This window comes from Budorcas taxicolor, chromosome 11 (assembly GCF_023091745.1).
Source record: "Budorcas taxicolor isolate Tak-1 chromosome 11, Takin1.1, whole genome shotgun sequence".
In the NCBI taxonomy this organism is placed as follows: Eukaryota; Metazoa; Chordata; class Mammalia; order Artiodactyla; family Bovidae; genus Budorcas; species Budorcas taxicolor.
Window position 1 is genome coordinate 103,245,140 of NC_068920.1, and position 21,186 is coordinate 103,266,325.

The following is a 21,186-nucleotide window of genomic DNA, read 5'->3' on the forward strand; positions in this document are numbered from 1 at the left end:
AGAAAAGAAATAAGAGGACTTTATAAAAAATATTTCAAACATATAAAAACAATGCTAATTACATTTGTTAATATAATCTCCTCACCATATATAATTCATAATCACATGCACAATAACTATTATGCTTATCCTAAAATGTCAGATTAACTTGGTTTTAAGTTTCATTTGATTGCATCTATCAAATTAAGTATACTCAGCCTTCATTGTAGCATAGACATTCAATCACAGAGAAAGAAAGTATGGCTTGGGACTGCAATGAAATTATCATGTAACTATCTTTTTTTCCCCACTGTTTAGCTCCACCATCCATGAACTGCTAATAAAAATATAAATCAGCAACACATAAGAGGTTTTTTAATGAAGATATATTATATTCAACTTTTTCTCTGTTTTGTTATGAAAAGCTTTTAATATACAGCAAAATCAAAAGAATTTTATAGTGAACACTTGTATACCCATCACTTATATTCTATCCTTAACATTTTATCATATTTTTAAAATCACATATTTACCCAGCTGTATATCCTTTTAGGCTTCCCTGATGGCTCAGTGAGTAAAGAATCAACCTGCAGTGCAAGAGTCATAGGAGATGTAGGTTTGATCCCTGGGCCAGGAAGATCCCCTGGAGGAGGGTAGGGCAGCCCACTCCAGTGTTCTTGCCCAGAGAAACCCATGGACAGAGGAGCCTCATGGGCTGCAGTCCATGGAGTTGCAAAGAGTTGGACACGACTGAGCAACTAAGCACGCACATCCTTCTAGCCATGTATCTACCAATCCATAATATTCAAGTGCTATTATATTTGAAGAGACTTGAGCTATATAGTCTGTGTTGATTTTTAGTTCAGTTTCATTTTTCTTTTTTGTAGTAGCAGTTAATTCTTAGAAATGAACTATAACTGATTTATAATGTTCTGAAAACATTTGGATTTCAGATGCAAATAAATTTGTCTTCTCTATTTCTAGTTCCAAAAGATGAGTCGTGGATATTCAGAAAACAACAATTTCCTAAACAATAACAACCAGATGGTATTGGACATGATCCTTTACCCATTAATTGGAATCCGCCAGACCATCAATTGGGAAACTGTGGCAAGGCTTGTGCCTGGATTAACACCCAAAGAGGTAAATAACAGTCTTTCAGATAGCTACTGAAAAGAAATCAGAAAAAGTGATCAATTTAAAGGTGTAACTACTAAGAAAGAAGAAGTATTTGAGTTTCACATATTCATATGCATGTAAAAACTAAATATGCATAAAATATGACTTGACTATATGTATAATCTATGTAGATATATGATTGATAAACCCACCTGCTATGATTAAATTCATTTTAATTATTTTACATATTTACAACTTATTTTACATATTTACAACTGAATGGGTAGATAAAACTTTTGTAAATCCAATTTTATTATTAAATTGCTAATGCTGTGCTTCTCAGAATTGAGTAATATACAGACCTTTTTAAAGGAAAAAACTTGAAAACTTCCAATGATGACCCAAATTACTATCACAGTAGAAATTAAATGTGCACTAACAATACCAGGTATAAACACACCTATACAATCATAAACCAAATTTTACATTTTATAGACACAAGTGAAAACTCAAACCAACATAATTCAAACTAATAAGCTTAATGTGATCAGTAATAGTGTTTTGCTGAAATTAAATTGCAATTATAATGCAAATATTGTATAGTCTTTTGTGGCACAAAATTTTTTGTGTTCAGCCTGTATTGCCAAAAGCCCTTCAAAGCCTGTATTTCTCCACTTTTCTCTCTCTAACTTGTGGTGAAGCCTTGTTTTGCACCAAGACATTACTTGCCTTCCCTTGGCATTAACACATCTCTTCTCTACTAAATCTGTTTTCTACCTTTGTCTTAAAATATTCTGTCATCCTAATGATTCAAATGATTTTTATTACTGTAATCCTCAGAATCAAAACTTGCAGCCTAAAAACTCTTATAGGGTACTCTTTCTGGTAATTCATCTCTGAACTCTAGTGTGAGAACACAGACCTCAGAATTTTTGCTGTTAAAAGGAACCCTAAAGTGAGTGAATCATCTTGGGTTTCTAGAAGTAGAAAGAACATTAGCGATTTTATCCAGTAGATTTTAAGCATTTTCACTACTGCCTTTCCCATGATATACTCTCAATACTTACAGAATCAGTGAATGAACCAAGTTCTACCCTGTTCTTTGACAGCTGAGAAAACACGCCCACAGAGATTACTTGCCCTTGATTGTAAGCCTTTGTGAAATGATGAAGGAGCTTACTTAGTGTATATTGTCATTCCTTAATCTATACTTTTTCATCTTTTGGATTTTTACATGTTAGGTTTTAAAACGAGGCCAATCTGTGAATTTGACTATTTTTCCAACTTTTTATTGTGAATATTTTCAAACATACAGAAAGGTTAAAAGAAGAGCATAGTATCCCTATATCCTTTATTTGGTGTCAGTAATTCTAGATGTTTGCTTGATTTCTTTATGTAAGTTTTTTTTTTTTTTTGACATTTAAAAGTAAGTTTCAGGGACTTCCCTGGTGGTCCAGTGGCTGAGACTCTGAGCTCTCAATGCAGGGGGCCTGGGTTCAGTCCCTGGTCAGGAACTAGATCTCACATGCTGCAAATAAGACCTGATGCAGCCAAATAAATAAATATTCTAAAAAAATAAATAAAAGTAAGTTTCAGACATCACTCCATAGACTGCAGCATACCTCTTAAAATAAGAATATTATTATGTAACTACCTAGCTACAGTACCATGGTCAAACCTAGGAAAATGAACAGTAACTCCATCGTATTGTCTAATATCCACTGCGTATTCAGATTCACCCAATTGAAAAAAATTTCTGGTTTTTTTTTTGGCCACACTGCATGGCTTGTAGGATCTTAGTTGCAGGAGCAGGGATCAAATTTGTACCCCCTGCAGTGGAAGCACAGAGTTTTAACCACTGGACCTCCAGGGAAGTCCTTTACTTATATATCTTTTAAATGTGTTTTCAAAGGACTAAACCTTGAGTAGGCATTTGTTTGTAGTAATAGTACTATAATACTATTAGTAAACAATCTTCATTAAAAAGGTGCTCAGTATCTAGTGGGCACTTGGTAAATATTTGTGTAGTAAATGAATGATGCCATACTCAATGCGTTATTCACTTACCATGTATGTGTGTACATAGTATATATTTTTCTCCTTTTGTACCTCCCATATTACTTGGTCTGCTCTATAACTTGCCATCCACATTGCTACTGATGGAGATTTAAACATGAATACTATTAGAAGTGCTATCTGACAAAGACCCACATTAAGGAAGGCATTTTGTGTTGTGACCTGAGAAATGACATTTTCATGAACAACTTAGCCTTACTATACTTTATGCACGCTTGATATTTTCCGGTCTGTTGTATTTTCACTGCTAATCTGGTCTTTCTAAATTCATTCTATGACTAAAAATGAGTTAAGGGAGAACATTGTGCTAGAACAAACTGCCCAAATACGTGGCCATATATTTAAAAGTGTTTTTAAGTGTTACTACAGTATTTTGTGCAAGGTGAACCTCACTGTTGGTAAGAACAAAGACTCATTATTTTAATGAAGAAAATCTAGGATCACAAGTCAGATACCTTTTGATTTGTTTTCTGTTGAAGGTTAGAATTTCGTCTTGTTCCTGTTGGAAACTCAGTTTGAAAATAACAGCCAAGTTTTTAATTAAAGTTTTTTAATTGTCAACTGATAATAGACATAGATCATGCGGAGATATGGTTAGTGAAGGCATTCTTCATTTTCCTACAAGTGTATAAATATATTAGGGCTTTGAGTTAAAGCACGTTTTAAACAATCTACCCTGAATTTTAAAAAAGAAAAAAGTAAGTCAGAGGCTTTCACGTATTAAAATACGCACTGGTTTTCTAGATGTTACCCAAGAGATTAATTTTTCACTTATAAAAGGTGATTAAAATCCCCCAGACCTGCATTTCTTTCCTTTATGCCTTTACAGTGTGCAAAGAGGTTTGATGAGCTGAAGAGTAGTGGAAGTTCACCTGTGGACAACCAGTATAGTCCCCTCATGGCTGCCGGAGAGAGTCCTGTTGAAACTTTAGCCACATACATCAGATCCTCGCTTCTTGACACACAAGGAGAATTTCAGGAGACTCCAGTTGGTCAGGATGCAGTTTCTAAAACAGGTAAGGTTTTAAAAGCAAAATGCAGTACCTGTCCTTATGATAATTCTGAAAAATATTATGCATTCCAGTCAATTTTATTTAAAGGGTAATAGAAACCTTAATAGGAAAAATCTGTTAGTATTTGTATCTTCCTGAGCTTTAGAAATTTGTCTTTGCTGTATTTTTAAAAAATTTAGATGTTAACATATAGGGCAAACACTATTACCAAAAAAAAGAATTTCGCTATATTAAAATCTACTACTCCATTGTGTTAGCCTATTTGTGTCATAAAATTTAGAGGAATTTGACCTGTACCTTTTACTTAATTTTTTTTTTAACTGAGAGAATCTTGCTTGTCTCTCCCGATACCTTTTTTACAGCTCCCCTCTATGAAAGTCAACCGTAGCTTCAGATAACACAAAAGCAGGGTATAGGAGATGTTCTCTACATTACATTGAAAATAATAGCTGGTTTTAGAAATCGTCAATGTAGTGAATTGTTTTAATCTCAGCAGTAGCAGAATATTGATACAAAAATTTGCTTCAGGAAGAGAAACTATATTGTAGGCTTTTGAACATTTGACCCCTGTCCCTACATACCAGGTTAGTATTTTTTTTTTAATCTTTAGTGTAATGTTAGCAATTTGTGACTGGTTTTCATACTGTTTCTTTCATATACCTTTAGAAATATTAAGGCACCTAACAAAATACCATCTTTAGCTACTCTTGGAAACCATGCGTTTATAGTATAACCATTCAATAAGTAAAAACCCATTTTCAGCTAGAAATGCTAACCTCCCCCCTTTGTTTTTGTATGTGTTTGTTTCTGTATTTAAGGAAGACATAGTATAGCTTCCACAAGGAATTGTTCTTCAGAAAGTGAAAATTGTACTACTCATAATGGTGGAGAAAAGACTGAAGAATCTGAAGGGTAGGAGGCTGGTTCTTTGCTAGATAAGCTTTTAATATGAATATCAACTTCAAATTATAAAATATATGAATGATGATTTTATATATCAGTTACCATAATTTAGGAATTTCATATTACACAGTTGCTGAAACAGTTGATATCAGGGTAGTTGATGTGTTGAACTATCAACAACTGCTTAATAGGTGAACATATGGCTTATTCATACTACTTATAAGTTAGACAACAGTTTTCCACTTTAAAAATTCATTTTCATCTTATAAATATTAGAAATAGCATCCATTAACATAAAGTTTTGGAAAGTAAAATTTAAAACCCAAAGAAAAATCTCTGCCATTAGTTCTACAACTTTATCAAAGAAATTGGATGTGTATTTTAGAACTATTTGGATATAATTACTCATTATAGAAACATTTAAAAATTAAAATATATATTTCAATGTCATGCAAGTTTTAATAATTTTGTATTGTTTTGTGTATTTTACATACAATAAACTACACATATTTTAAGTATTCACTTTTGATGAATGTTAGCCATATAACTAATGAAGATAACATTTTCATTATCTCTAAAGGTTCCTTTGAGTATTTTCAGTTTTGATAGTTTTTTAATAACACATATCATAAAATTTACCCTTTTGAAAAGTTCTGGGGATGGATTCTAGAGATGGATGGTGGTGATAATTGCATAATAATATGAGTGCATTTACTTTATGTATATTTTACTACAATAAATAAAAAATCACCCTTTGTAGCTTAGTGAATTTTACTTTACTCACATAGATTTTAAAAAATTTTATTTTTACCATGACAGATATTCAAACAATATATTCTTAATGTTCAATAAATACTTTTTCTTGGTTGCATGGCATGTGGGACCTTAGTTCCCCAATCAGAGATCAAACCCATGTCCCCTGCATTGCAAGGCAGATTCTTAACAGCTGGGCCACCAGGGAAGTCCCCTCACGTAGATTGATAGGTTTGTTTGTGTAGCATAAAAATTTATCCGGTTGATTTTTTACTATTATTATTTAGTATTTCATGTTTTGGCCCAAAAATTCACCGAACTTTCATGTTTCATTATACCAGCCGTTACCTGTTTATATTTTGACCGTAATGTCTTTGGAAGCACAATTTGCAAAGTTGCTTAAATTCCTTTATTTTGACAAAGCACTGATTATTAATCCTTTTTCTGTTGCCAGTGTTACTTCAGATGTAATTTCTTTGTGTTAAAAATTTTTGAAGTTCATTTAAATATACATTAAATTCATATTGTAGATTAGTGTAACTCTTCCTATTTAATCTTTTCCTTTTGTAATGACATGAAGGCAGCTGTGGATCACACTAGTCTGTCTTTTTGAGGTAATATAATTTTCAAGGGCATATAAATTCAAAGAGTATATAATTTTTGAAGTAGTCTTTCTGATATATAAACCTATTAAAATTGTTTTTTAAATAAGTAAATAAGCACATTGTAGTGTTGTTTTTAAACCACATTTACTGATTTATATTTATTGAATGCCTAGAAACAAGCTTTCTAGCTGTTAAAAATAACAAAATAGCTATGCTAATTATTCACTATTCAATGAATAATTTTAACTTTTTCCCATTCACTAATAGTAAGAAAATTCTAGTGTTTCATCTTTATCTCCTTTCTGTATCCATTACCATGTAAAAGTGCCATTTTATGTTCCTCACAAGAACTAGAAATTGTAATTTAATTTTTTTTGTGAATTAGTATTTTTTAAAAACACTATAATTATGATTTGAAAATAATAGGTTTCAAACCTTTTATAAGTTCTATAGTAAAAAAATTTTGTTTTACTAAGTCAGTAGCTTAACTAAAATTAGTCATAAGTTTTCAGACACAGATCAGGGTAGAAAGGTGCTAATGTAAACTTCTGAATGTCAAGCCTTGTAAAACTGATATGTGGTTAAAACCTTGAAAAACACCTGGTTCTGATACTTCCAATAAATGTCAATATTATTGGCTCCTCTTCTAAAACTCTAATAATTTCATTTCTGTGTAACATTTTTCATGAAGGCCAAACATGGTGATCCATGTATGTGATGAAGCAAAAAACTTGAAAGAAGATTTTATTTGCCCACGAGATCTTTTGATATCAGAAATGAAGTACTTTGCTGAATATTTATCTGTGGATGCCCAGCGCTGGGAAGAGGTGGACATTTCAGTTCATTGTGACGTTCACATTTTCAACTGGTTGATAAAATATGTTAAAAGGAACACTAAGGAGAATAAAGATTGTGAGATGCCCACTTTAGGTAAAAGACAATCTATTACTTACTTTGTAGTGAAATTTTTATGTCAGTTGGTAGTTGCTTCAGGCAAAATAGGAAATGTGGAAAATTGTTCAAACCTTAGTATTTATGTTCAGATTAGTAATCACCGTTTAGGAAACTGATACCTCATTCTTTTTTAGCAAATTTTAGTGAATTTATGGCAAATGGACAGGTCTCCAGATTAGCCGTTTTCACTGTATGTTTCGGTGACTGACCGCTGGTGTCCTGAAGATCCTTTTAGGGGATCCACAAGGTCAAGGGAATCTGCTTAATAATGCCAGCATGTTATTTATCATTTTTCCCTCTGTGTTGACATTTGTCCTGAAAGTGCAGAAGTAATAGAGGATAGAACTGTTGGAGCTTTAGCACACATCAAGGAAGGAGCATCACATTGTATGAGGGGGTCACTGTGTTCTTCAACCCATGTGCTCACAGTAAAAATTGGAAAAAAAGAAAAGGAAAAAATAGTTTCTCTTAGGAATATCCTTGATGAGGCAGTAAAAATGACTAATTTTATTAACTCTTGACTAGACATTCTTTTGACATTCTACGTGATGACGCAGGAAGTGCACTCTTGCTCCACACCAGAGTATGATGGTTGTCTGAAGGAGAAGCACTTGTACAGTTGCCTGAGTTGCAAGCTAAATTAGCTGCTTTCCTACAAAACCATTTTTACTTGGAAGAATGGCTGATAGACTCTCACTTGAGCATCTGGCAGATACTTTCCTCCTTTTTTATTTTGTAATTTTTCTTTTGGCTGCACTGCACAACTTGCAGGAACTCAGTTTGCCAACCAGGAGTTGAACCCAGGTCACGGCAGTGAAAGCTCAGCATCCTAAGCACTAGGACTAGGGAATGTCCCAGGCAGATAGTTTTTTGAAAATGAATTAAGTGAGCCAGTCAATGAAAGGGAAATAACTAACAATATTTGTTGCCAGTGATAAAATTCATGCTTTCAAGTAAGAATTAAGAGTTTTGGAAAACTTGTGTCTGCTTCCATGTGCTTGATAGTTGCTCTATATTTAAGGACTTTTCTTTAAATATTAACAAATAAGACTTTTTAATATAATGTATAATGAAATGTTTCAACATTTGGAAGATCTGCATAACTCAGTAAACCAGTGTCTTTCAAATGATCGATGCATGATGTTAACAAAAAATCATGCATAGGTTAAAGATCCATTCTAAGTACAAGGTAAATGAGAGGATTTTGAGACAGCAGAATAGGAAATTCTCTTAGTATGATTTTGATTCCCATTGCAACTAACCTTTAAGAAAGACTACCCACAAATTCAGTGTGGAAACAGATGTGAGAATCAAACTGTCTGCCCTTAAGTCAGTCACTGAAGAGATTTATAGAAAATGTCAAACAGTGTTATTTTCATTTTGTTTTGAAAAATATAGTTATTTTCATAAAATTATGTTAATATGTAATGAGTTTATTAATTCATTGAAAAAGAATAATAAATATTTTAATTTTTTTCTGTTTTATTTTCCAGTATAGTAAATACGGATAGATATAACCCACTTAAACAAAAGCTCTCTAGGAATCTCAGCTTTTAAGATTTTTTTTAAAAAGAGGTCTTGAGAGCAAAAGTTTGAGAACCAATGTTCTAGATAATAAGAAGAGTGATTACTAAGTAATCTTTTTTGGGCATTGACTTGTATAGGAAATCACACTGGTGGGGTTTAATATAAGTATTTCTGTGCACTAGAATTACAATTTATAGTAATATCAAAATATTTCTAATTTCTTACTAGTAAATAAATCTATACTGACAGTATAAAAGTCTTCTGAGGAAGTTCATAATTTAATACATTTTTGTGACCAAATTAAGGGAAAAATGTGTCTAATGGTTCTTAAAATTACAAAATTGCTAAATCAGAATTTTCAACCAGTCAAAAGTTTAAAAAAAAAAAAGTGGAGCAAACTTGGTCATTCTGTAGTCTTGAACCTTAAATCAGTGGCTACAAATGTTAAGCTTCTATAAAAGCAATCTTTAACTAGGAAAACTAGCAAAATGCTTAATTACATTGCTAATAAGCCAGACCTTGGGTCTTAACTGGAATGGGTCATATTATAGTTGAAATTTTTCACCAACTCCTTCCTCTCTTTACCATTTCTTTCTGAGAACCTTCCATATAGAATTGCTATTTAAGAAAAGATTGGGATTACTTATTATAATTATTGTGTACATAATTCTTTATTTAGGAGGACTGTCTTAGGACTATAACAGTAAATATCAAAATGTTTCTTTTTCCTTAAATATAACTCATGGAAAATGACTGAGGTTTACTGAAATGATAGCATCAGCCAGCATATCCTTTCCGTGGTTGTGCCTTTGAAGTCTGCCTGTAGGAAGTAATTTTTTATTTCTGCAATAGTAAATTTTCTATTATCTTTAAGAATCTTTTAAATTAAGCATTTGTTCATAACAAGCATTTGAACCACTTTTGAAATAACTTCACTGTGATTTTTGTGTGATGAGTTATATTCTCAATTTTAATTATCTGGTTTAGTTAAGGAGGAATTAGTATATATCATATCTTTAGCTGGAGTCTTTTTACTTGATGTAAATCTAATTCCAGTGCAGATTTGCTATATGTTTTCTCCATACCCTAAATTTTAACTTTGCATTTTCTTTCTTTCTTGCATATAAGCCATAGTAAGATTTTATTAAATTGTTCTTATTAAAGTAACCTTGTCTTTTAAGGTGAGAAGGAGCCTGTTCTAAGGAGATTGAGATGAAAATCAAAAGGAGAATTTAATTTTCTCTCTCTCTCTGTTTTAGAGCCAGGAAATGTCATTTCAATTCTTATTTCTTCAGAGTTTTTGAAAATGGATTCACTGGTAAGTATTAACAAAAGATCCAACTCTTCTATTCACCTATGCTTGATTTAACATATAACTTGATGTTTTCTTCAAGTGTCTAGGAAATTTGGAGATATCTTCCTAAAGTAGTTGTTGATTCAAGACTGTGATTCATTAGAATAAGCTGCTGGTAGTTGGAGGTACTTTGTTCTATTGGGAAAGGCTTAAGGCTACTGTGTATCGTTTGCGCAGGATGCCTATAAAGCTAGCAACTTATTCCCAAGGGAGGAGTTAGCTGTTGCATCAGATGAAACTAAACAGAATTAATTTTGCCCCAAAAGGGATTTGGCCATAAAACCAAATTAAAAGAAAATTAATTGGAATATATTCCTTTTACTATTTAAATAATTATTTAAGCTTGTACTGCTTATTTATATCTTTCATTTATAGTTAAGCAAACTAATAAACTAATGCCCAACTACTAAAAGGTGTAATTTTGTATGTGTAAACCACGTGCATATGTCTGTTGTTAAAAATAGTTGATGAAACATAAAAGCACAATATATACATATCAGACTCTTAACACTGAATGTATTTTTCTTTTTCCTTTTATTTAATAAATTTCTTTATTATTCAAATGTTTTTTTTAATGTTTTTTGTTGTTTTAAATGAATATTTGCTTTTAACCTCTGGCAAAACTACACAGAGTATTCCTTTACTGTGTTAACAGATGTGAAGTTCATTTATATGTTTGAGGTTTTATTGTATTTTTGTACTCCTTAGTCCCTCCCTTCTGTTGTTGGTATTAATTGCTTCAGGGGAGGGTTATAGGGAACAAAGAGAGACTAAAAGAGTCTCTGAGTTTTGATTTTTGTAATCTAAGACCTAAAGCATGATTTTTATGTCATAGCAAAATATTTAGAAGAATACCTAATTAACCAGTGCTATTTTTCCCCAAAACACAATCTACCTTGTAAAGTAAATAAATATACCTGACATTGAAGAAAGGCAGAAAGCAAGCACAACAGAACTGAGAAAATCCTAAAGTGACTGAAATTGTTTCTGTTAGAGAAATGGAGACATAAAATTGTCACTAAGTTTAGTAATAGAAAGTCACATATCTGTACCCTTGAGTTTGTGGACTTAAGATTTATATCTGCCACAATTATGAAAGATGTTCATTACATTGTTGTTCAAAATATTCTAAGAAGTTTGAAATTTTTTCTAGCTATGTTTGTATAAATTTGACCTATTAGACCACTTTGGAACAGTATAGTTTAACGCAAACAGGCAGAGCTAAGTTATTGCCTAGCAATACATGGATCAAGCCTTTAATGAATCTTTATCTTCGAAAAGTATTGATATGACATTATCGTTTCTGTTTCTATCTTCAACACTTATTTTCTGTGTTTTTTGTTTAGGTTGAACAGTGTATACAGTATTGCCACAAAAATATGAATGCCATTGTAGCTACTCCGTGCAACATGAACTGTATTAATGCAAATCTTCTTACACGTATAGCTGATCTGTTTACACACAATGAAGTTGATGATTTAAAGGACAAGAAAGATAAGTTTAGGAGGTAATTTTTTTAATTTAATTTTAAAAGTAATGTTCCTATTAGAAAAAACTGTTATTTTTATTTCATTTTAGTAAAAATTCTATATTTAGAATATATTTGGAAATCTATTTCCATTTTATTTTAAATGAATTAAAATATGGGGCTTCTCAGGTGGCTCAGTGGTAAAGAATGCACCTGCCAGTGCAGGAGATGTAGGAGATGCAGGAGATGTGGGTTCAGTCCCTGAGCTGGGAAGATCCCCTGGAGAAGGAACTGACAACCCACTCCAGTCTTCTTGCCTGAAGAATTCCATAGACAGAGAAACCTAGTGGGACAGTCGACAGAGGCATAAAGAGTCCGACATGACTGAGCAACTGAGCGTACCTGCCTGAAGTAAAATATATTCTGAGCTGATGGCTCGAGGTGAAAAATAGTAACTAAATTAGTTACTTTGTATAAGGCGTATATAAGCAGATTATGATGGTGAATTATGTTAAAAATTATCAAGATAGGGCTTTAGTATAAAGGGGAAGAGTTGTATGAGATGAGGTCAACAGCATTAGGTGCTGTTTAGGTCATACAAGGAGTGTATACTTTATTCTAAGTGGAATGGAAGCAGAGGAGTGGCATGATCTGGTTTGTTTTGAAGAAATCGATCTATTCTGTCTGGAGAAAAGACTATAAGATTATAAGAAGCAAGACCTATTTGAAGTTTAGTGCAATGGTCTAGTGAGAGATGGAAAGCTTAGGACTAGAGTAGAGGCAGGGGCTCTGGAAGGAAGTAGGTGGATTCAGAGTATGTTATTACAAAAATTTGACAAATTTTCAAATGTGATGATATGGGAAAAGAGAATATTTTAGGATAATTACTAGGTTTTAAGGTTGAGTAACTAAGTGAACGATAGTGTCATTAATAGAGCAGTGACTGGGGTGAGGGGAATCAGAAGATGTGTTTGGATTTTGTTAGGTTTATTGAATATATTTAATATACTTTTTGGACATTCAGGTAGGATGGCAGGTAGATGTAAGTCTGAAGTTTAGGTCAGAGTTCAGGGCTTAAAATAAAAATATGAGTAGATGAGGTTTAAAGCCACAGAACTGAATGAGATTTCCTAACCAGACTGTATGTTCTCTACTGAATTGCAGTGACACCTTTACTATAAATCAGGAGACTATATATGTGAGGTCACTTTCTGAATTCTCCATTCTGTTCTGTTGATTTCTTTGTCTATACTTTTATCAGTAGGACACTGTCTTAATTAGAGTAGCTTTCTAATATTTTTTTGGTATCTAGTAATCTAAAATTCTGGAGAAGGAAATGGCAACCCGCTCCAGTATTCTTGCCTGGAGAATCCCATGGATAGAGATGCCTGTCAGGCTACAGTCCATGGGGTTGCAAGAGTTGGACACGACTTAGCAACTAAACCACCACCACCACCACCACCACCAATCTAAAATTCTCCAGCTTTGCCATTCTCCAAGATTGCTATCTTAGTCATTTTATATCCTTTGCGTTTCCATATGAATTTTATAATTAGCCTGCCCATTTTCTTTCTTTTTCTCCCATATACATACACACACACACACCCACACACACACCTGCAAATTTGAGGGTTAGTATTGGACCTGTAGATTTGAGAAGAGACATCTTAATAATATTGAGTCTTTCTGTTCATGAACATGGTATAACTCTTTATTTTAGCAGTGTTTTATAGTTTTTGGTATAGAGACATTTTTTCCTTTTTTTAAGTTAAATCTTTTCCCAGGCATTTGAATTTTTTGGTGCTATTATAAATGCTATTTTTGTTTATTTCCTGATTGTTAACAAGAGCATAGTGATAAAGACTGCCCAACATTTGGAAGATTCAACAAAGGAGAGTTCAGGAGCCTGAGAAGGAAGAGTCAGGGTCAAAGGGAAGGCAAAAGGAAAGAGGGTTTCAAAAAGGAGGAAGCAATTAAGTGTTCACACATGTGGAATGCTGCTACCATGTAGAGTAAGATGAGGACAGAAATGTGGTTGGTTGGATTTAAACAACTTTTTTCCACACGTTTGCTCTGAATGATTACAGAAAAATTAAGTTCATGTCTAACATTATTGTGTTATGTGCGGGCTAAGTCACTTTAGTCATGTCTGACATTTTGCAACACCACTGATTGTAGCCCACCAGGCTCCTCTGTCCATAGCATTCTCTAGGCAAGAATACTGGAGTGGGTTGCCATACCCTCCTCCAGAGGATCTTCCCAACCCAGGGATCAAGCCTGCATCTCTTACATCTCTTGCATGGGCAGGTGAATTCTTTACCAGTAGCATCACTTGGGAGGTCCAGATCATTATATTAGGCATAATAGTAAAGTATTAACATTTATTGAATGTTTAATACTATGTCTGACACTCTTTAAAAACACTATCTCATTTAACCCTCTTAAAATCTTATGCATGTGAAATTAGTAGCCCCATTTTCTAGATGGAGAAAATAAGTTTCAGAGATTTTAAGTTGCCAAAGGTCATGTATGAAATTATTGGTAGACCCAGGATTGTTAAACTTCCCAAATCCTCAATCTGGAATTTTCCTTAACAAAGAACTGAAAGAGAGGTAGATATCCATGTGTCTCATTTTTTTTGTGGAAATTGATTCTTGATCAAACAGTTCTCATTAGTAGGTTTACTTACTTAGAGCAGCAAAAAATGTATTATAAATTCCCAAGGAAGGACTCTCTAAGGACTTATTAGTCTTATTTTCTACGTGTGCAAATAGGTCAGTGTTTATTTTCATCACTATCAAGTAATTTTGGTAAAGTGGATAGAGAAAATTAATTTGTTGGTCATTTGTTGTTACTAGTAAACTTTTTTGTAAGAAGATTGAGAGACTGTTTGATCCTGAGTACTTGAATCCAGATTCTCGGAATAATGCAGCAACATTATACAGGTATATTTTTCTTTAGTATGCTATATATTGCAGCTAAATTCTTTAATTTTAATACATTTGAAATTTTCTTCTTGGATGTTTTTTGTATCATCTTTCTTATACAATTTTAAAGGTTACTTTCCATTTACAGTTATTACAAAACATTGGCTATATTTCCTATGTTGTATAATACATCCTTGAGCTTATCTTATACCCAGTAGTTTGTATTTCCCACTCCCCTCCTCCTATTTTGCCCTTCCCTACACTTTCCCCACTGATGACCACTAGTTTGTACTCTATTAGTCCGCTTCTTTTTTATTATATTCACTAGTTTGTTGTATTTTTTAGATTCCACATATAAGTAATAACAGAAGCACTTGTCTTTCTTTGTCTGACTTATTTCACTTAGTGTAATGCCCTCCATATTCGTTCGTGTGTGTGTGTGTGTGTGTGTGTGTGTGTGTGTGTGTGTGTGTGTGTGTGTGTGGTCACCACATCTTCTTTATCCATTCCTCTGTGAATGGACACTTGGGTTGTTACATGTCTTGGCTGTTGTAAATAATGCATCTTGTAACATTGGGGTGCATGTATTGTTTCAAATCAGGTTTCTTGGTCAAGTAGTATTCGTGTGTGTGTGTGTGTGTGTGTGTGTGTGTGTGTGTGTGTGTTCGTGTGTTCTTGGTCAAGTAGTATTCGTGTGTGTGTGTTCTTGGTCAAGTAGTATTCGTGTGTGTGTGTTCTTGGTCAAGTAGTATTCATGTGTGTGTGTGTGTGTGTGTGTGTGTGGTCACCACATCTTCTTTATCCATTCCTCTGTGAATGGACACTTGGGTTGTTACATGTCTTGGCTGTTGTAAATCATGCATCTGGTAACATTGGGGTGCATGTATCGTTTCAAATCAGGTTTCTTTAATGTATACCCAGGAGTGAAATTGCTGGATCATATGGTGGTTCTGTTTTTTGTTTTTTGCGAGCCCTTATACTGTGTTTTACAGTGGCTGCACCCATTTACATTCTCGCTAACAATGTACAGGTGTTCCCTTTCTCCATATCCTCACCAGCATTTGTTATTTGTGTTCTTTTTGATGGTGTCCATTCTAACAGGTGTGAGGTGATATCTCATTGTGGTCTTCATTTGCATTTCCTTGAGGATTAGATGTTGAACATCTTTTCATGTCTGTGTTGGCCATCTATATTTCCTCTGTGGAAAAATGTCTGTTCATTTCCTCTAGCCATTTTTTAATCAAGTTTTTTTTTTTTAATTGTATCTTTGTGTTATGATAGGTGCTGTTTGTGTAAGAAACTTCTAACAAAAGAAACAGAAAGAAGAATTCCTTGCATTCCTGGAAAAATCAATGTGGATCAGCATGGAAATATTATATACATTCATATAAGGTGTAGTAAAAATAAAATACAGCTTCTTAAATGTGAATTAATGGTGTATTTATAAAGCAAAACTACTTCTAAAAGGAATGGGACAACATTTTTTCTTCATGTGATCCAACTTTGATTTAGAAAGATGGTACTTTCAAAACAAAGTTGTTGTAAAAGTATATTTTATCTTGAAAGATGTTCTGATCAGTGCCATTAAAATGATTTTTCTCTGATAGATTTTAAGTGTTATATTGAATTTGACAAGAGAACCAGATTTATTTTCAGATGAATTTTATTATTATTTTTTTTTTTTAATTTTTTTTTTTTACTTTATTTTACTTTACAATACTTCATTGGTTTTGCCATACATTGACATGAATCCACCACGGGTGTACATGCATTCCCAATTCAGATGAATTTTAGAGTGAGGCAAATTGTCTTTAAAAATCGGATTTTCTATATTTAGTCTTCATACTTCTTCAGTATTATATTAATGCATAGTTCTTTTCCATTCCCCTTAAGTACAAAACTAGTTCTCATCCTGAGTTGGGGAGTAGGTGGAAAGGGTTATAAATAGGAATAATGTCTCAGGAAAACAAAAACTTTAAAATACATATGTGTGTTCTCTGACAGTGTCCTACTGCTAGTGATTTATTCAGCGAGGTAATGTTGATTTATGAAAGCACTTAGTAAGGACATTGATTGGTGTATATCAATAAAAAATAAGCACTCAAATGAACTAAAATATGTCTGTGTATTTGTATAAAACACAAAACATATTTTGTATTTGTATAAAACATGTGTATTTAGCACATCTAATTGATTCTGAATGTTTAGTCTTTGAGAATGTAAAAGAATATGTAGTGTGTGTTAGTTGCTCAGTCGTTTCCAACTTTTTGCAACCCCATGGACTGTAGCCCACCAGGCTCCTCTGTGCATGGAATTCTCCAGACAAGAATACTGAAGTGGGTAGCCAAGAAAAAGAAAAAAACAGGTTATAAAACAAAACTCAAGGGTCTTCCCTGATGGCTCAGTGGTAAAGAATCTGCCTGCCATGCAGGAGACACAGATTCGATACCTGGTCTGGGAAGATCCCACCTGCCGTGGAGCAACTAAGCTTGTGAGCCACAACTTATGAGCCCACAGGCCACAACTACTGAAGCCCAGAGTCTGCTCTGCAAGAAGAGGGCCCACTACAGTGAGAAGCCCATGCACCACGGCTGGAGAGTAACCCCCCTGCTCACCACAACTAGAGAAAAAGCCTATGCAGCAAGGAAGACCAGCACAGCCAAATAAATAAATAAACTCTATTTTTTTTAAACCAGAAACATGTTCATTAAATATAAACTGTGGTGTTACCTTTGAATGAGAGTATTATGGATGATTTTCATTTGCTTTTTGCTTTTCTTCCTATATTAAAAATGTGCAGTACTTTTATTATAGAAAAAACTACAAATGTTAATTTCATATTGTAAACATTAAGACAGAAATCTAGAGAAAAACATGACATTTGACTCTAGTATTAATCGCACAGTCAACATTAAAATGTTTCATTTTTCTCTTCATATAATAAAGGGAATATAAGCACTTGGAATTTTATACTTTTTTATCTTGAGACTTGACTCACCTTTTGAAAATTACTTCCATTTTAACAACAATAACTTAATATTACTGTATGAAAAGAGATACTAAATTTGACATCTGTTTTGTTGTTTTATTCAAAGTATTTTTTCCTGCATGTTAGCTATTGATGACATTTTTTAAAATGTCTTTAAATAACTTAAAACAGATGTAATTTGTAATAACATGATGGCATTTTGTTGTGTCTTGAACTAAAGACGAAAATAACAAAAATTCAAAAAGATTAAGGACTTAGAGAAGCATAGGAACTTGTTAGATGTAACCATAGCAAGTGGAGTTTTAAGTCTTGTCTGTTTATTTAAATTTATATCATTGAAAAAAATGCATATTACTGAGACCTGATTGTATATTACTTTATTATTCCATTACTAGAAAATAATTTTGAAAATAATGTACAGAACTAATACATTAATGGAGTGTTTAAAATTGCCAATAATTTATGATATGTACAATTAAATATGTTCCATTTAGTGACATATGCTTAAGTCCCAACTTAAGCATATGTTAGCCTGCTTAAACTGTGTTTATTTTTAAAAGAAACTCCGTACCTCTTTTTTCTTTGGGCTGTGCTGGGTCTTTGCTGCCTTGCACAGGCTTTTTCTGGTTGTGGAGAGCAGGGATACTCTTTGCTGTGCTGTGTCGGCTTCTCACTGCAGTGTCTTCTTGTTGCAGAGCACAGGCTCTAGGCACACGGGCTTCAGTAATTGTAGCACGTGGGCTCAGTAGTAGCAGTTGAGTGGGTTTTTGGACAGGCAGGCTTCAGTTATTATGGCACACAGGCTTAGTAGCTGCAGCTCGCAGGCCTTAGTCCACGGGCTCAGTAATCATGGTGCATGGGCTTAGTTGCTCTGTGGCATGTGGGATGTTTCTGGACGCTAGATCAAACTGTGTTACCTGCATTGGCAGATAGATTCTTAACCACTGGACCACTGGGGAAGTCCTTAAATTATATTTAATTTATAACCCTTTATCTTGAGTAGTAAAATAATTTGGCATTCAGTCTGTGACACTTTTTTCTTTTGTCCGGAGAAAAAAAAAACAGAATAAAATTCCCAAATGAAATTTTATCTAGCATTCAGTGTAGTCCCTACCATAGCCATCATTTGAGGAGTGTTCTTGAAAATAAGCCACTAATTTTAAAATACTTGTTTAAAACAAATTGTTTATATTGCTTACTTGTGAAATAATATAACAACTGAGGCTCTTTATTCCCTAGAGATAAGACTTGGGATGTTCATGAATATTTGAATAGTCTTTTTGAAGAATTAAAATCTTGGAGAGATGTATATTGGCGCTTGTGGGGAACAGTCAACTGGCTAACTTGTTCAAGATGTTATCAGGTGAGTTTTTTTTTAATATCCTGTTGTGTAACCACTGACAGCAGGCTCTTTTGACATATGCTATTTAATTAATTAGGATGTGTTTGTACAATATCTGACATCTTTTTAATAAAGTAGTGGCAGAAACAATGGTGCTATTAAACATTGCTTGCATCTGACCTCATTTCTCTTACTGTGATTCTTCCTCTTTTTTATTTCCATTGCTGAAACAATCAATGACTTGATGAATTTTTATAAAGCCAACAGGCTTTTAAGTGATCAAATTCATTTTTTTCAATGGAAAAAAGATACAGAATTCTTGTTGCCTTTCATTTATTTCCAGCCAAACTGTTTCTCTGTTAGCCCATAAATTTCTTTAGAAATTCAGAAACACCTTTGCAGATAGAATGCTACTGAGATGTCCCCTTCTTGTTATTAATAAAATAATTGTGTTACCAAAAATGTTTTGTCCACTTCTTCTAAATGAAGGCTTAAAAGCAGAAGAAAACTTACAGTTTGAAGGTATTTATAATAAATCCTTTTATAAAATAATTAGGTCTTTATTGATCTGTTTAGTGTCTCTGTAATTTTGACTTTTCCAGAATGTCATATAAATAGAATCATACAGTATTTAGCTTTTTGGTTCTAGTTTATTTTATGTAGCAAAATGGATTTGAAATTTATTCACATTGTTGTATCTGCCCATTTGTTCCTTTTTAGCCTTAGGTAGTAGCTCATCATAGTGAAGTCACTCAGTCGTGTCCGACTCTTTGCGACCCCATAGACTGTAGCTTACCAGGCTCCACTGTCTATGGGATTTTCCAGGCAATATTACTGGAGTGGATTGCCATTTCCTTCTCCAGGGGATCTTCCCAACCCAGGGCTTGAACCCGGGTTTCCCGCATTGTAGACAGACGCTTTACTGTCTGAGCCACCCGGGAAGTCCAGTAGCTCATCATAGGAATATACTATAGTATGTTTATCCACTTACCAACGAAGGACTGCAGGTGCTTCTAGTTGGGGGCCATTATGAAGAAAGCATCTATAAACATTCCTATACAGGCTTTCGTGTGAATATGTTTCTCTTGAATATGTACCTAGAAATAGGATTGCTGGGTTGTATGGTAAATGTAAATTAACATTTATACCATGCCTAACAGTTTTCCAAAGTCCCAGAACCACTTTTTATCCTTTCCAGCTATGTATAGGAGTTCCAGTTGCCCTATATCTTTTCTAACACTTGATATTGTCAGGTTGGTTTGGGTGTTTTTTTTTCCTACTTAATAGGTATATAGTTGTCCTCCCCACAATGGACTGTCACTTATAATCAAAGATACCAGGCTCCTAAAACCTGGTTTGTTTAGCATGTCAGAATGCAGAAAATTTGAAGGATTTTTTTCCCCTTCTTCAAAGCAAATTGAATATTGATTTATAATATTTAATATTTATTATGGGGAGTTTATAAACTCATAAAATAGTTTGTATGCAAAATACTTTGTATGAGTATACATCTTATAGCTTTTACCTGACTCAAAAATTTTAATTGAAAGCTATTATTTGAAAATCATAATTGGAACTAACTGCTAAGAATTCTGAATTACAGACTACCTTCTGTGTTCAGGATCAGTGCTTAAAATTCTTCATTTTATTTTCTTCATTTTACCAACTTACAAACGTATCTGGACATAACTATTAATCTTATAATTAAACGTCAGTAAATTTTTCACTAGCGATTCAGTTACTCCATAGTTGTCACAGACAGAGTGATGTTAAGTATTTACCTTAAAAAATATATCCAAGAATAAGGGAGGCAAAATTTTATTTAATTTTTTCCATTGGAAAACCTTTTGTGATTGGCCAATTATAAAATTAGATGTACATCAAGATCAATTTAACTCCTCTGAAATTCAAATAGCGTTTTTGATTTTGCTTTTTAATAGCTTTGTTGAGGTATTATTGCATGCCATAAAATTCATTCAAGTGTACAATTTACTGATCTTTAATAAATTTGGAATTGTGCAACCATCACCACCATCCAACTTAAGTACATTTCCATCACCCCAAAAGATCTCTTGCATCCATTTGCAGCCACTCCCCAGCTTAGTCTCACTTTTAATCCCAGGCATCCACAAACCTGCATTCTAGCTCTAGAAATGTGCCTTTTCTGTATATTTTAT

General features: G+C 33.4%; 1 protein-coding gene across 1 annotated transcript in view; it reads left to right on the forward strand.

Annotated features, from left to right (window-relative positions):
* Positions 1–972: 972 nt before the first annotated feature.
* Positions 973–21,186, forward strand: part of SANBR (SANT and BTB domain regulator of CSR) — a 43,507-nt gene continuing 23,293 nt past the window's right edge. The window contains exons 1-9 of the mRNA XM_052649293.1: positions 973–1,122; positions 4,004–4,190; positions 5,006–5,099; positions 7,140–7,378; positions 10,189–10,247; positions 11,630–11,790; positions 14,610–14,696; positions 15,960–16,070; positions 18,907–19,030. Of these exons, the coding sequence (XP_052505253.1) occupies positions 973–1,122; positions 4,004–4,190; positions 5,006–5,099; positions 7,140–7,378; positions 10,189–10,247; positions 11,630–11,790; positions 14,610–14,696; positions 15,960–16,070; positions 18,907–19,030 (1,212 nt within the window). The remainder of the gene's footprint in view (positions 1,123–4,003; positions 4,191–5,005; positions 5,100–7,139; positions 7,379–10,188; positions 10,248–11,629; positions 11,791–14,609; positions 14,697–15,959; positions 16,071–18,906; positions 19,031–21,186) is intronic.